Raw genomic sequence first — 13,754 nt, 5'->3', positions numbered from 1 at the left:
TATATATATATATATATATATATATATATATATATATATATATATATATATATATATATATATATATTATTTCTCCCTTCTCTTATTTAAGTCCTTGTTTTTCTGCCTTCTTACATTTCTTTCTCTTTTTAATTTGTTTCTGAATTTCATTGCTTCTATTTTCACTTTATTATTTTCTTGTTTTCATTAATTCTCTTTTTTTTTTTTTCAACGTGCTCCTTTCTTCTTGCGTGCCTTACCTCAGCCAACAGGCACGACATCTTCTTCTAATGACCCACTGTTCCCTTGCCATTTGTTTCTAAACCTTTCCTCATATATTCTGCATCTTCTAACTTTTATCGACTGCACACGCCAGTCTCATTAACTCATCTTTGTTGATTACTTACATCAACTGTTTTCCTGTTCCCTTTCTTCACTGTGATGAAAGTGGCCGCCATGTTTAGCTCACCGTAACTGACGCGTTGACAGCACAGTTATCGGTGAAAAACGCGCACTAAACAAATGTTTGCATTAAAAGAAAAGATACAAGAATATGAGATATAAACCTACTGCAGGGAGTTGTGTTCTGGCAATACTCGAGTCTTCCCCCTTCCCCCAACCCCCTTGACTGATCCAAGGTCAGACCGATAAGTTTGACCTCATTGTTGATTTTTACCACGGGCTTGGGTTTTCACTGGGGCGTGTTCTATTACAATATCATCGGAGAAACGTGGTGTTTCATAGATTATGATTGAACAGTCAGTGCTAATAAAATTACATGAAAAAAAATAATGATTTGGGACAAAAGACGCAAGAGAAAATATGTTTGTGCATTATTTTATTCTCTCTCTCTCTCTCTCTCTCTCTCTCTCTCTCTCTCTCTCTCTCTCTCTCTCTCTCTCTCTCTCTCTCTCTCTCTCTCTCTCTCTCTCTCTCTCTCTCTCTTATTGCAGATATAGTCTGCAGTAATTAATTTGGGGTCTACACATGTAACATTGTCTAGTGAACAAGATAGCAGGCTCACTTCCAATATACCATGTTGGTGTGTAGCCTGATAATATCAGGAAAGAGTAACCATATCGATTCACAGTATTACTGCAGATTCATCATCTTATGACGGGTGAATGGCAGGAGCGTGGAAGATAAGAGTTGCTCCCTCAAGTACGTAACTCTGTAGTTGACACACACATACACACACGTACCGCATCCACTATCCACTACAAGTACAGGCGTACCCGCCCTCCACTTGCATTTATTTTCGAAGTGAAACTTGTGGCCTCCCGGTACATAAAAGATGTTTAGCTTGCACGCAACCAATTTCTGATCGCTGCGCCGTGATATGAGTCGCTCTTACGCTGTTACCTACACATGATTTGTGGCTTGGCTGAGGGATGCCGCATAGTCACCCGTGTGTAAGGTTATTCGCGGGAGAGAAGCGCCACTTCACGTCTCCTAAGTTTCAGCACGGACTCTGAGAAAGAACCTACTCTGCTACTTCAGTTAAGTGGATTCGTGTGGAGAAGGCCGGCCTCTCCCAGCCCTTACCAACCCAGGCTTTACGCGCTCAGCATTGCAGGTTCCTGCACAGATTTAGCACACACACACACACACACACACACACACTTTCATATAGTATCTTTCCGAGCATTATCTCCTCCCCCTCCTCTAGCTTGAGTAATCTTTCTTTCCTTATTCCTTCACCCAACACAGTACTATCCTAACATTTTATTTATTTTATTTTTTTCTCCAACATACCTCTTACCGTATCTTGTTTACCTTTTCCCTAAAAATAGGACGAAATAATGGAAACGTGTCTGGAGGAGTGGCATTAAAGACATAGTTATTTTTAGTTAAAAAATATTAGACGATTATGAGAGAGAAGTATAAATCGAAGAGTAGAAAAAAAAAGTATGTATGGAACAAAATAGTAACGAAGTTCCTCCTCTATGTTGAAATTTATATTTTCTTTCTTTTCATCACTATTACTAAGTAAATTATTTGGTTGCAATTATTCAATTCACGAACATCACTGAAAAAAATTACGGTTATCATTGTTCTCCCACATCTTTAGGTACACGAAGACCCACTTGGCTTCAAGACAAATATTAGCCATCGAACTCGACATAAGACATCTCTCTGAGTGTGCAGCCGTCACGATACTGAGGCGGCAGGACGCAGTGGGGGAGGAGTCGTCGTGGGGCGGCAGGCTGGGCGGCTTTGAGAGTCAGCGCGCCATGTCGGTGTTCCGACAAGAAAGTCTTTCGGAGGAAGTGAACCGCGAGAGTGTCACCCTCACCACTGTGGCCGGAGGTAGCGTGGCACTCCAATTCAAGGCATCCATTTCATCCACTTCATCCTCATCCACGCAGACTACCAGCGAGACGGTTGTTCAGCGTATGGTGGGTGAGTGCTTGAGCAAGACAGTGGCGGGTTACCCTTAGCATGCTGCAGGTAAGGATGTCATGCTTTAGTGAGCCTAGGCATGCTGAGAATAGTCAGGAGAGGTAAGGTAAGGCCACACTGCACACTGCACTAAGGAAAATGAAAAACAAGAATATGAAAGTGATTGAAAGATATTTTGTTCTGGTTTCAATGCATCAACTAAACAACTGATGGACATCAGGTGGGACAGGCGTGGGCGCGCAGACCCCTAGCAATGGCGGCGGCATGGTGTGTGCTCCCTCTGAGAGCGTGCCCCAACCTGTGCATGTGTCCACCGGCTGTCCCTCCTCCATGGCCGGCCACGCCCCCACCTACACCTCCCCCACCAACCCGGTCTATCCGCCCACACCTGACTGGGCCCTCAGTGTACCTCTCGACCTGAAGGTAAGACTGTGTTTATAGGTATTATTTATCAATTTACATACTTCCATACGCATTTGTTGTTTTTCGTAGTTTAAGATGCAAATTCAGATCTGTAGCGTCGTCATCCTGACTTGTTTCGTCCTTCTTGCTTCACGCTGACCAATTCTTATTCATGTCTTCCTGGAGGACAATACGGCGGGACTCGAGGGGGACCTGAGAAGGAAGGACCAGCTGATCGAGGAGCTCATCAAGCTGCACCCGAGCCACGGCCTCAACAAGGTGTGTCGGGAAACCATTCAATTGTCTGTATTTACCCGGATAAGTCTTCTTAAATGTATCGGTGTCTTATCTGGACTATCTTTAACAGACTGTGGTGGAAGTTACGGGCGTTTTTAAGTGCTTCTATTATTCTAATGACAATTTAACAAGTACTCCTGTACCATCATTAAAAGAAAAATCATAATTTGACAATTCTTTTGTGAATTCTGAATATACAGTCCAAACCATCTAAGAATACAGACCTTAGTCTTACGGTTGATGTGAACTCAAACACTTCACCAATACACCAACACACTTGCCTATAAATAGTCATTTTTCCATTCGTCCCCATCTCCCTCCTCTTCCTCCTCCTCCTCTTCCTCCTCTTCCTCCTCCTCCTCCTCCTCCTCCTCCTCCTCCTCGTTCTTCCTACTCCTCCTCCTCGTTATCATAAAACGTGGGCCATGTCGTCCCATTGGTGCAGGTGCGTGGCGGGGAGGCAGAGGAGGCCCTGCGCAGCGACTTGGCAGGGATGACAGTCAAGGTGGAGCGTCTGGAGCAGCAGGTGCGGGATGGCCAGGCGGGAGTAGCAGCCAGGGACGCCCGCATCACAGAACTGACCCGCCAGCTGGACGCCCACAGACAGGAACATGCCCGCCAGGCTGCCACTATTGTTACCTTACGACAGAAGCTTCAGGTGAGATAACAAGCTGTTGTGGACGCAGGTATGATTGCTAAGTTAATAGTTCTCCAGTCACACTTAGATGTACTTACCGCCTGACTCAATTGAGAATTATGAGTAACTTCGTATTTAAAGATTTTTTGTTATGTTGTACGTACGGTACGTAGTTCATGGAGAGATGACCTCACCGAAATTCTTGGAAAAATTTAAAAAAAAAAAATCTGGTAAAACAAAAAAAAAAATGTTTACTTTCAGTCTTATGATAGAGACGATTCTCGTCGTCACGGACAGTACACTTATGTTTAGTGTTTGAACATAGATTATGAATTGTCTTGAATCAGTAACATTGATATATGTAAAAAAAAAGTGTAAAATCAATTAACGCAGAAAATTCATGCATTGCTGAAATGTTTGGAGAAATACCAGCTGACACTCCATTATACCTGTGTTCTCTTTGGTCGGCGAGACAGGAGGAGGAGGCTTGCACTGTGTCACTTCGAGCCAGCCAGCGCCGTAAGGAGTACACAGTGGGTGCCCTCACGCGGGAGAACCGGCAACACGCGGACCGCATTAGTGAGCTGGAATGTCGCCTCAAGTGAGTGTGTTTCATGTTCCTGGCACACCCTGGCACTGCACTTGTGAGTGTTAGCCTTATGGGTAATGTACTTTTCATCATCAATTGTCACTTGTTATCATATAATTAGGCTGACTTCTATGGGAGTGACTACAGTGAGCCCTTAAAAGACTAGCTAGAATGGCATTGTGGTAGTAAAGGGAGACTGATGATGATGATAATGATGTGTGTGTGTGTGTGTGTTTGTGTGTGTGTGTGTGTGTGCGTGTGTGTGTTATTTAGGACGCACCTGGAGGAGAGGGAGGCGGCGGAGCAGAGGAGCGAGATGTCCTACAAGCGGCTGATGGAACTGGTGCGCGTGGTGACCTCCTCCCTCAGCCTGGGGGACCTTGACCCTCAGGACGCCCACGAGAAGCTGTCTATTAGGCTCGCCGAACTCGTCCAGGTGAGGGGGACAGTCAGGTGGGGGTGCCGAAGGTCTTGTGTTCCCAGAATGTTTCGTCATGGTCAGAAGCGTTTGACAAGGTACCTCATCAGAGGCTCCTGAGAAAGGCTGGGGCACACGGGATAGATGGGAAGGTGTTAGGCTGGATAATGCCATGGCTAAGCGACAGGCGACAGCGAGTTGTAATAAACGGCTCTAAATCTGAGTGGGGTCAGGTAATTAGTGGGGTTCCAAAGGGATCAGTATTAGGGTCATTGTTGTTTTTAATATATATCAGTGACTTAGATAGTGGAATTAGTAGTGATGTTAGTAAATTTGCGGATGACACAAATATAGGTAGATTAGGTCAGAATCGAATGCCATCGCCTTGCAGGCAGATTTAGATGGGATGAATGAATGGACAGATGGCAAATGCAGTTTAATATCAACAAATGCAAAGTACTTAGCGTAGGTAGAGGAAACCTACACAGTAGGTACACAATAAACAACGAAACTCTGGTAGGTACAGGGTACGAGAAAGGTTTAGGAGTTATAGTTAGCTCTGAACTCCGTCTAGGAAAGCAATGCATAGAGACCAGAAACATGGCAAATAGGGTATTAGTATTCATTTTTAGGAGTGTTAAAAGTAGAAGGCCTGAAGTAATATTAAAGTTATATTTGGCGCTGGTCAGACCTCATCTAGACTACGCTGTGCAGTTCTGGTCCCCACATTACAGGAAGGATACAAGTCTATTAGAATCAGTACAGAGGAGAATGACTAAAAGGATACAGGGGATGAGGAGTATTCCTTACGAGGCGAGATTGAAGCTGTTAAATTTACATTCTTTAGAGAGACGTAGGTTAAGAGGGGACCTGATGGAAGTCTTTAAATGGTATGAGAGTTATAACAAGGGGGACGTAAGCAAAATTCTTAGGATCAGCAACCAGGATAGAACAAGAAATAACGGATTCAAGCTTGAAAAATTTAGGTTTAAGAAAGAGATAGGAAGAAATTGGTTCTCAAATAGAGTGGTAGATGAATGGAACGGAATCAGTTGTCAAGTTGTTAGTGCTAAGGCATTAGGGAGCTTTAAGAGAAGATTAGACGAATTTATGGATGGGGATGAAAGGTGGAAATAGGTAGGTATATTTCATACAGGGACTGCCATGTGTAAGCCTGGTGGCTTCTTGCGGCTTCTCTTATTTCTTATGTTCTTAAGTCAAGTAGATTCCACAATGTTACACTTACTTTCACTGTGCTTTATATTTCCCCTCGATATTAAAGTCCTTTGATCTGCTGGCATTCTCCTTACGAATCCTGACAGTTGATTGATTCTTGATTCTCAGCGGATCAGAGGATTTCAGATTGAGGGAAAACTAAGCATAAAGGAAGGGAGCACGGTATGTTTCTCGAGTTCCAACCACTATTATAAGTTTTAGAAGTCTGAGGTAGAAATGCAAAGTCTGTATCTCCACTAATGGCGCAGAAACCATGAAAGATTTTTAGAGGTTTTCATAACTTAGAGAAAAACATAAATAAAGAATAAGCTGTCAGTGATTTCAAAGTGTGAATTATGCAAAATCGTAGTTCTTTTATTTTTATTTATTCATTTTCTTTTTTTTTTTTTTGGAGTAGAGCAGAGTCATCCTCGTTCCTGTTTCTCTCTCTCTCTCTCTCTCTCCTCTCTCTCTCTCTCTCTCTCTCTCCTCTCTCTCTCTCTCTCTCTCTCTCTCTCTCTCTCTCTCTCTCTCAATGATAACAGATGGTTCCCCTCAATCGTGACAGGACTGTGCACGTCTGAGAAGCGAGATGGCGCGGCTGACGGAGGAGTTGGAGCAGCGGGAGGGGGAGGCATCGTCGGCCAGGCAGACGGTGGCGCGGCTGGTGAACGAGCTGGAGGATGAGAAGCGTTCAGTGGAGGAGCTGAACGTGGCCATAGTCGACTATAGGAAGGTAGGGACACACACACACACAGACACACACACGAGAGAGAGAGAGAGAGAGAGAGAGAGAGAGAGAGAGAGAGAGAGAGAGAGAGAGAGAGAGAGAGAGAGAGAGAGAGAGAGAGAGAGAGATTAAAAAAAAGTAAGATAAGCAAAGAAAAAAAAAAACGTAAAGTCAAGTGCATTACTATCAAACTTTAATAATTTTGTGTAAAGCTGAACAGAGGATTTTTTTAATAAAACTCTCTTATGCGTCCTTTCTAGACAACACATCCACCTGGGACTCCAAAACCCTGCAGTAGCTGAAGGCATTTCTGGTTACTGTGATAAATCCTTTTATAACTCCAACCAGGAAACGGATGACCTGCGGACCAAGCTGCGGGCGGCGGAGGAGGAGGCGAAGAGCGTGCGGGAGAGGCTGCACAACACCAACAAGTCCTACAACACCACCCTGGAGGAGCTGCACGCCGCCGAGAGAAACCTACAGCAGGCCAAAGGTGAGTGTTTCATGATGCAATTGAATCCCAACATTGACGTTTGATTCCATGGTCTGAGGTGTATTAAGCTGTTGCAGAGTAACTGTGGAATTCTTGACCGTTACACAGTGAATTAATTTTTTTATTGAATGGTTTTTATTGATTCTTTCCTTTAAATTAGCGCTTTTTTATATATAAATTCAATCTCTTCCATTCCTTTTTTTTTTTTTTTTAGCAATCAGTGTGTTATTATTCAAGAGTGATAGTACGAAAAAACCGAAAATGTTAGCAACAACCAACCTCCTCCATAAAAAAATTACAGATGTACCGCAATATGTTTCAGACGCATGTGATTATTGCGTTTCCCAGCAGTTTTGATAAGATGAGAAACACAAATTTGATCTTAAATCAACATACTTTCACTTTTGGAGGAAATGAAAGTCCACCGTGATTCATGAAGCGGCAAGTTTAATTAAATGAAAAAGTGTTACTAAGATAACATGTAGTGAAACAAATGGGTCACATTAGTTCTTGAGACTTCACTTTCCTGCAACACCAACCCACACGACTCGTTATGAACCACCTCATAACTTAGAACACAAGAAAACAGGAGACTAAAAGGTCAGCTGACCTTGAATTTACCATCTGGTATTATCATCATCAGTGAATTTATCCAACCGTTTTAAAACTATCAAATGTCGTTGTACTTACGACTTTCTTGCTAAATTCTATTAATTTATCACCCTAGTTATAAAACGGTTTTTAAATATCTCTTTCGGATGCTACAACTGTACAGGCACAGTGTATATTGACCGCTAGGCTTTCAGAGGTGGTGGTTTTGTATCATCCATGCATTTGTAAAAGACTGTAGGTGGTTCTTTGGTTGTAGTGAAGCGGTCTGAAATTCTCGTAGAAGATTCTTCTTTACCATTACACTTATGAAACATTTCGCTTCACCTTTTCATCGTTTTGTTCAGTTTCCTTTAACAAGGCATGATCTGGATCACTCACCCAGAGACTTTTCATAAATACTGATTATTAGATTTACAACTTCGATTTTGAACTGTAGACTTACATTTTGTCCTTCACCCAGACGAGTCAGTGGTCACAGAGCACAGGCGGCAACAGACGGAGGCAGAAGGACGGGGATTTCTGACGACGGTAGCGGCTTTGCTTTCCTGCCCTGAGAACCGCGTCGCCCCCGAGCAGCAGGCCATCACCGACCGTATCCAGGGCCTGGTCGCCGCCAACAGGGAGGCAGCGGAGGTAAGGCTTGGCATGGAAAGAAAGGCATCAACAAAGAAGCAATGTCTTGGTGTGTAGAAAAGAGATAAATCTCTCTCTCTCTCTCTCTCTGTCTCTCTGTCTGTCTCTCTCTCTCTCTCTCTCTCTCTCTCTCTCTCTCTCTCTCTCTCTCTCTCTCTCTCTCTCTCTCTCTCTCTCTCTCTCTCTCTCTCTCTCTCTCTCTCTCTGTCTCTCTGTCTGTCTCTCTGTCTGTCTGTCTCTCTCTCTCTCTGTCTCTCTCTCTCTGTCTCTCTGTCTCTCTCTCTCTGTCTCTCTCTCTCTCTCTCTCTCTCTCTCTCTCTCTCTCTCTCTCTCTCTCTCTCTCTCTCTCTCTCTCTCTCTCTCTCTCTCTCTCTCTCTCTCTCTCTCTCTCTCTCTCTCTCTCTCTCTCTCTCTCTCTCTCTCTCTCTCTCTCTCTCTCTCTCTCTCTCTCTCTCTCTCTCTCTCTCTCTCTCTCTCTCTCTCTCTCTCTCTCTCTCTCTCTCTCTCTCTCTCTCTCTCTCTCTCTCTCTCTCTCTCTCTCTCTCTCTCTCTCTCTCTCTCTCTCTCTCTCTCTCTCTCTCTCTCTCTCTCTCTCTCTCTCTCTCTCTCTCTCTCTCTCTCTCTCTCTCTCTCTCTCTCTCTCTCTCTCTCTCTCTCTCTCTCTCTCTCTCTCTCTCTCTCTCTCTCTCTCTCTCTCTCTCTCTCTCTCTCTCTCTCTCTCTCTCTCTCTCTCTCTCTCTCTCTCTCTCTCTCTCTCTCTCTCTCTCTCTCTCTCTCTCTCTCTCTCTCTCTCTCTCTCTCTCTATATATATATATATATATATATATATATATATATATATATATATATATATATATATATATAATTGCGGTCTTTTATGTAGAAAAAGAGCGATTTTTGCCAATATCTTTGCTACTCCTTTACGATTTGTATTTAGACTAACGTGGTTGATCAACTATTGTTAAAGTTCATTTGAAAGAAAATGCCTTATTTATTTGCTATATCAGTCTTACCGGTGGTACCAGAATCTGTAGAAAATAATGTGAATTTAAAATCTATTTACAACGTTTTAGAAAGCAAATTTAATAGACCTTCTTCTAGACCTTTAAAATGAAGCAGCAAATTAAATGACAACACAATGAAATATTTCACAAAGAATATCATGTTCTATAAATGCACCACCTGGGCAGCACGTGGAGCGCCTGACCTCCCAGGTAACCAGCCTCGGGGAGCAGTCCAGGCGACACACGGAGCTCTACGAGACAGCAGTGAGGAGAGGCCGCCAGACAGAGGCTGACCTGCACACCCTGTCCGCCCGCTGCCGCCAACTGGAGGCCGATCAGGGGGCGGCGGAGGCTTCCCGCGAGCACCTTATCATTGGCAAGGAAAAGGTGGGTGCCCGTCATGATAAGTGCTGGTAGGGATTTTGTTATTCGTCTTTATGTATGCCAGTATGTTCTGTTTATTCGTGTCCTTGAATTTATGGCTTGCCGGCGTTGACGGGGCCTGTCATGATCTGTGTGTTGGTGGACTAGATGGAGCGGACGCTGGGCAGGGTGGTTGAGGCTCTTGGTCTGGCCGAGATGGGCAAGGAAGTGACCAACGATGTGGAGATGATAGTGTGTCGCTGCCAACAACTTGTAAAGCTGGAGGGAGAAAAGATCGTGGACAAGGTAAGAGGCAAGGATTGTAGTTGTTGGTAATGACTCGGTTATTTCTTAGACATGAGATGCTGTAGGCAATCTGTTACGTATGCAGTAATTACTAAATTCAGTGGTTTAATTTTTCGCTTTATGTTGACATGTGCGTGTAAAATGAGAATTTGATTAAAAGTTAAGTATTTTTCTTGCAACTAAAAAAAAAGAAAAGAAATGCAGCTCCTGAAAATTATTTTTTCATTTCAACTCGTAGTGATTTTTCTCTTTTTTTAGTTATATCTCTTTTTTTAAGTGGTAGTTTTCTCCTTTACTCTATGGCTTCATATAACACTTAATTTTCTTTATCGCGGGCCAGACCACTACCGTGTACCAGCTGCAGCGGAAGGTGAAGTCGCTGCGTGAGGCGGTGGAGAGGAAGGACCTACACGTGGACATGCTGAGGAGGAAGCTGGCCCTGACGGAGGACGCTGCCAGGGCCTCGCGGCAGCTGGAGGAGGAGAGGGACGATGTCATTGCCAAGTAACATGAAGTTATCTATTCATTTATCTATTTATTTTTATTTCTATTATTATTATTATTATTATTATTATTATTATTATTATTGTTGTTGTTGTTGTGGTTGTTGTTGCATTTACTCATTTATTTGTTTATCAGTCTATTATTCTTAAGCATGGGGGACATTACAAGATCTAGAACACACAGTCTATTACAGAGGTTATCAATAAATTTGCATTTGTATTTCGAATGAGGGCATGGTGACTGGGAAGTATTGAGAGCTTCTTTGCTACGTCAAGTCATGGACAAAAGTCGAATAACATCCTCTACACTCTTCCACTGTCTTTAGCAATTTTCCTCAATCATATGTCATCTGATTTGTTGACTTCTTAACAGTTCGATGGTTTTATAAGGAGACTGTCAGCAGACCACAGAACGTAAGATTGAGCAAAGGTGTTACAGTGAAAGTGAATGCAAAACTTGACGACCTCTGGAGTAATCACATTAGAGCTTTCAATGCGAGGAATGGTGATGATTGCAGAAAAGCTCATAAACCAATGTACTCATTGGTGAATATATCTCCTGATCCAGCTGAGAAGCGTGACATTCATCCAGTGGTATAAGGTTTCCGATGTAACTGTCGCCTCCCGGGCAGGTACAAGCGGCAGTGTCGGCTGGTGGAACGACTCAACGCAGAGACGAGCGAGTCTCGTCTGCAGTTGAGAGATATGAAGGCTCAGCTTGCCCAAGCCGCCGAGGACAAGGTAGGGTTGTAGATGTTGTAATAATTATCAAAAATTATAATTCTTGTCCCCTAAAAAGCATAGTATTCCTATTTTCTATCAGTTTTATTTAATTTTATTTCTTATTTTCTATTTTTATTTATTATTATTTTTTTTTTTTTTTTTCAATATCCATCGGGAACAGGGTCGCGCAACCCAGACTCAGAAGAAGGTGGAGGAGCTGACAGCCAAAGTCAACGAGCTGGATGCCATAAGATCCCGCCAGCAGAAGAAAATTTCTCACTTGAAGGAACAGGTACGTGATTAATTAACTCCAAACAACATAGGATTCAGAAAAAAAAAATCTTAATATGGATTTAATAATTTTCTTTATATTGCCAAAAATCACCTAATTTGATCTTCTGCAATACACTTATTACCATGAAAACCGATCCCCGGAATGTGCCTGGCTGGGTGCAGGTGAAGGCCCAGGGCGAACACGTGCTGGAGGAGCGGCGTCTGAGCGAGGCAGGGCTGGAGAGTGTGACGCAGGAGCTGGCCCTCGCCAAGCAGGCATTCCGCGATGTGACCAGAAGGGAGAAACAGGTGTGTGTGTGTGTGTGTGTGTGTGTGTGTGTGTGTGTGTGTGTGTGTGTGTGTGTGTGTGTGTGTGCGCGCGCGCGTTTGAGAGAGATACTTTTGTATTTTGATATTTGATAATTTATTAGGTGGCTTGCACTTGCATACAGTCTGGGTGATCAATATAATACATATTTTCAAGCCGGTGTTTATTGACTCCTACTTCTTTTTTGAACAGAGAGAGAGAGAGAGAGAGAGAGAGAGAGAGAGAGAGAGAGAGAGAGAGAGAGAGAGAGAGAGAGAGAGAGATATGGGGGGAGTCAAAAGTAGGATTTTACAGAGGAGACCGTCAGAATTAGATAGTATAAAAAAAAATCAACTATAAATGTCTTTCCCATCACCCGTTGCCTGGCGCCGGCCGCAGCTCTCTGAGTTTCGGCGCACGGTGGTGGAGCTCCTTGGCGCTGATGGGGAGCCGGGAGTGGAGGGGGATTACGAGGCCATATGTCGCCTGGAGAGGCTGGTCGGGGCTCACAAGGAACTGAATGACCTCTCTCGACGCCTCGATGAGATCACAGCGCCATCGAGGCCGAGCAGGTGAGCGCAGCAGTGAGGTGCTCTGTCACCAGCCATTCTTGGAGTGAGATACGAACCTAAACTGATGGAGCGACACCTCAGGATCGGTTCCCAATGGCAAATGTAATAATATGATGAAAAAAGAAGAAAACGACGCTTATCTCCTAATGTAAAAGTTGTACATCGTATCTATCCTTCCTTCCCCCCCAACTTAAAGGACTGCGTAAATGGTAACAATCACTTCTTCTTCTTCTTCTTCTTCTTCTTCTTCTTCTTCTTCTTTCACGCAGCGCAAGAACGTTGACCAGCCGCTCGCCACCCCTGAAGTCACCCGTGCGGCCTTCATCAGGAATGTCTCCACCGCTGAGGATGGATTCCCCCACCAGGTGTGTTTCGAAGCGAGTGACGCCTTACCTCACCGAGCAGTCTTTCAATTGGACGGGAGTGGTGCCAATATTTTACTCATTGCCCTCTTTATTCTTGGCATTAAAAATAACACATTACATTTATGTATATATTTTTACATTTATCTATTTTTGTGTTCCAGATCTCCCGCAGAACAGAGTTATCTGGACATGTCGGAGGAGCTGCGCGCCCTAGCAGATGACGCCCATAATCTCCGCCCACACATCCGATCTGTCTCTCGCCGCCCGCCCTCCGCCCAGTCCCGCACGCCTAGCCCCACCAAGCGACACTCCACGGACGAGGATGAGTCCAGTTAAGATGAACAGGTTGTAGAAATCTGAACAAAATCCTGGCTGCATTTTTCTAATAGTTTACAAATGATTCATTCTCTTTCAAAAATATGCCAATTGTCAATATTATTATTATTGTACATTTTTTTTTTTTACCACATGTTTGTCATTTTCATAACTGTTTTATTGTTATACAAATTGATTAACTTTTCCACCAACCAGTGACCTTTCAGCTTTACAGTAAATTACAAAGCCAATCGGGACAGTTTCTCATTTCATTATCGAAATATTGGCCGTGTTTAGCCTTGTATATAAACGATTGCATGTATTTAAAATTAGGTCGTCATGAAGTGAAATAAATATCACAACAGATACAGGTTTTATATAATAATTTAAAGTGTTGACAGATGAGCACTGAGTGGCAACCTAGAGTAATAGAACGATGTTAAGGGAAGAAAGGATAAAAGATGCGTTCGAGAATCAGGTAAGGAGATTAAATTGGACAAGGTCGAAGGCAGCGTGTTACAGGAGACAATATTTAGACGGAAGCAAATGAAAGAACAATGCTTAAAGGTTGGAGGGAGGAACAATATCTGAAAGACTTCTGCTTGTTAAAATAT

The 13,754-nt window shown here is 43.4% G+C and overlaps 1 protein-coding gene across 5 annotated transcripts in view; it reads left to right on the top strand.

The window, feature by feature from the left end:
* LOC135113990 (coiled-coil domain-containing protein 170-like) overlaps positions 1-13,506 on the top strand; it is a 73,777-nt gene extending 60,271 nt beyond the window's left edge. For all 5 annotated transcript variants that reach the window (XM_064029606.1, XM_064029589.1, XM_064029571.1 and 2 more), the window contains 18 exons: positions 2,051-2,382; positions 2,603-2,805; positions 2,971-3,063; positions 3,527-3,739; positions 4,195-4,319; positions 4,581-4,743; positions 6,509-6,676; positions 7,019-7,163; positions 8,236-8,408; positions 9,600-9,800; positions 9,945-10,082; positions 10,423-10,586; positions 11,218-11,326; positions 11,490-11,600; positions 11,765-11,890; positions 12,288-12,460; positions 12,730-12,825; positions 12,987-13,506. In XM_064029606.1, coding sequence (XP_063885676.1) covers positions 2,214-2,382; positions 2,603-2,805; positions 2,971-3,063; positions 3,527-3,739; positions 4,195-4,319; positions 4,581-4,743; positions 6,509-6,676; positions 7,019-7,163; positions 8,236-8,408; positions 9,600-9,800; positions 9,945-10,082; positions 10,423-10,586; positions 11,218-11,326; positions 11,490-11,600; positions 11,765-11,890; positions 12,288-12,460; positions 12,730-12,825; positions 12,987-13,161 — 2,745 coding nt within the window. In that variant the 5' untranslated portion in view covers positions 2,051-2,213 and the 3' untranslated portion in view covers positions 13,162-13,506. The remainder of the gene's footprint in view (positions 1-2,050; positions 2,383-2,602; positions 2,806-2,970; positions 3,064-3,526; positions 3,740-4,194; positions 4,320-4,580; positions 4,744-6,508; positions 6,677-7,018; positions 7,164-8,235; positions 8,409-9,599; positions 9,801-9,944; positions 10,083-10,422; positions 10,587-11,217; positions 11,327-11,489; positions 11,601-11,764; positions 11,891-12,287; positions 12,461-12,729; positions 12,826-12,986) is intronic.
* The last annotated feature ends 248 nt before the right edge of the window (positions 13,507-13,754 follow it).

Source organism: Scylla paramamosain, chromosome 2, assembly GCF_035594125.1.
Source record: "Scylla paramamosain isolate STU-SP2022 chromosome 2, ASM3559412v1, whole genome shotgun sequence".
Classification (NCBI taxonomy): domain Eukaryota; kingdom Metazoa; phylum Arthropoda; class Malacostraca; order Decapoda; family Portunidae; genus Scylla; species Scylla paramamosain.
The sequence above is the reverse complement of the archived record's forward strand: the minus strand, read 5'-3'. Positions and strand labels throughout refer to the sequence as shown.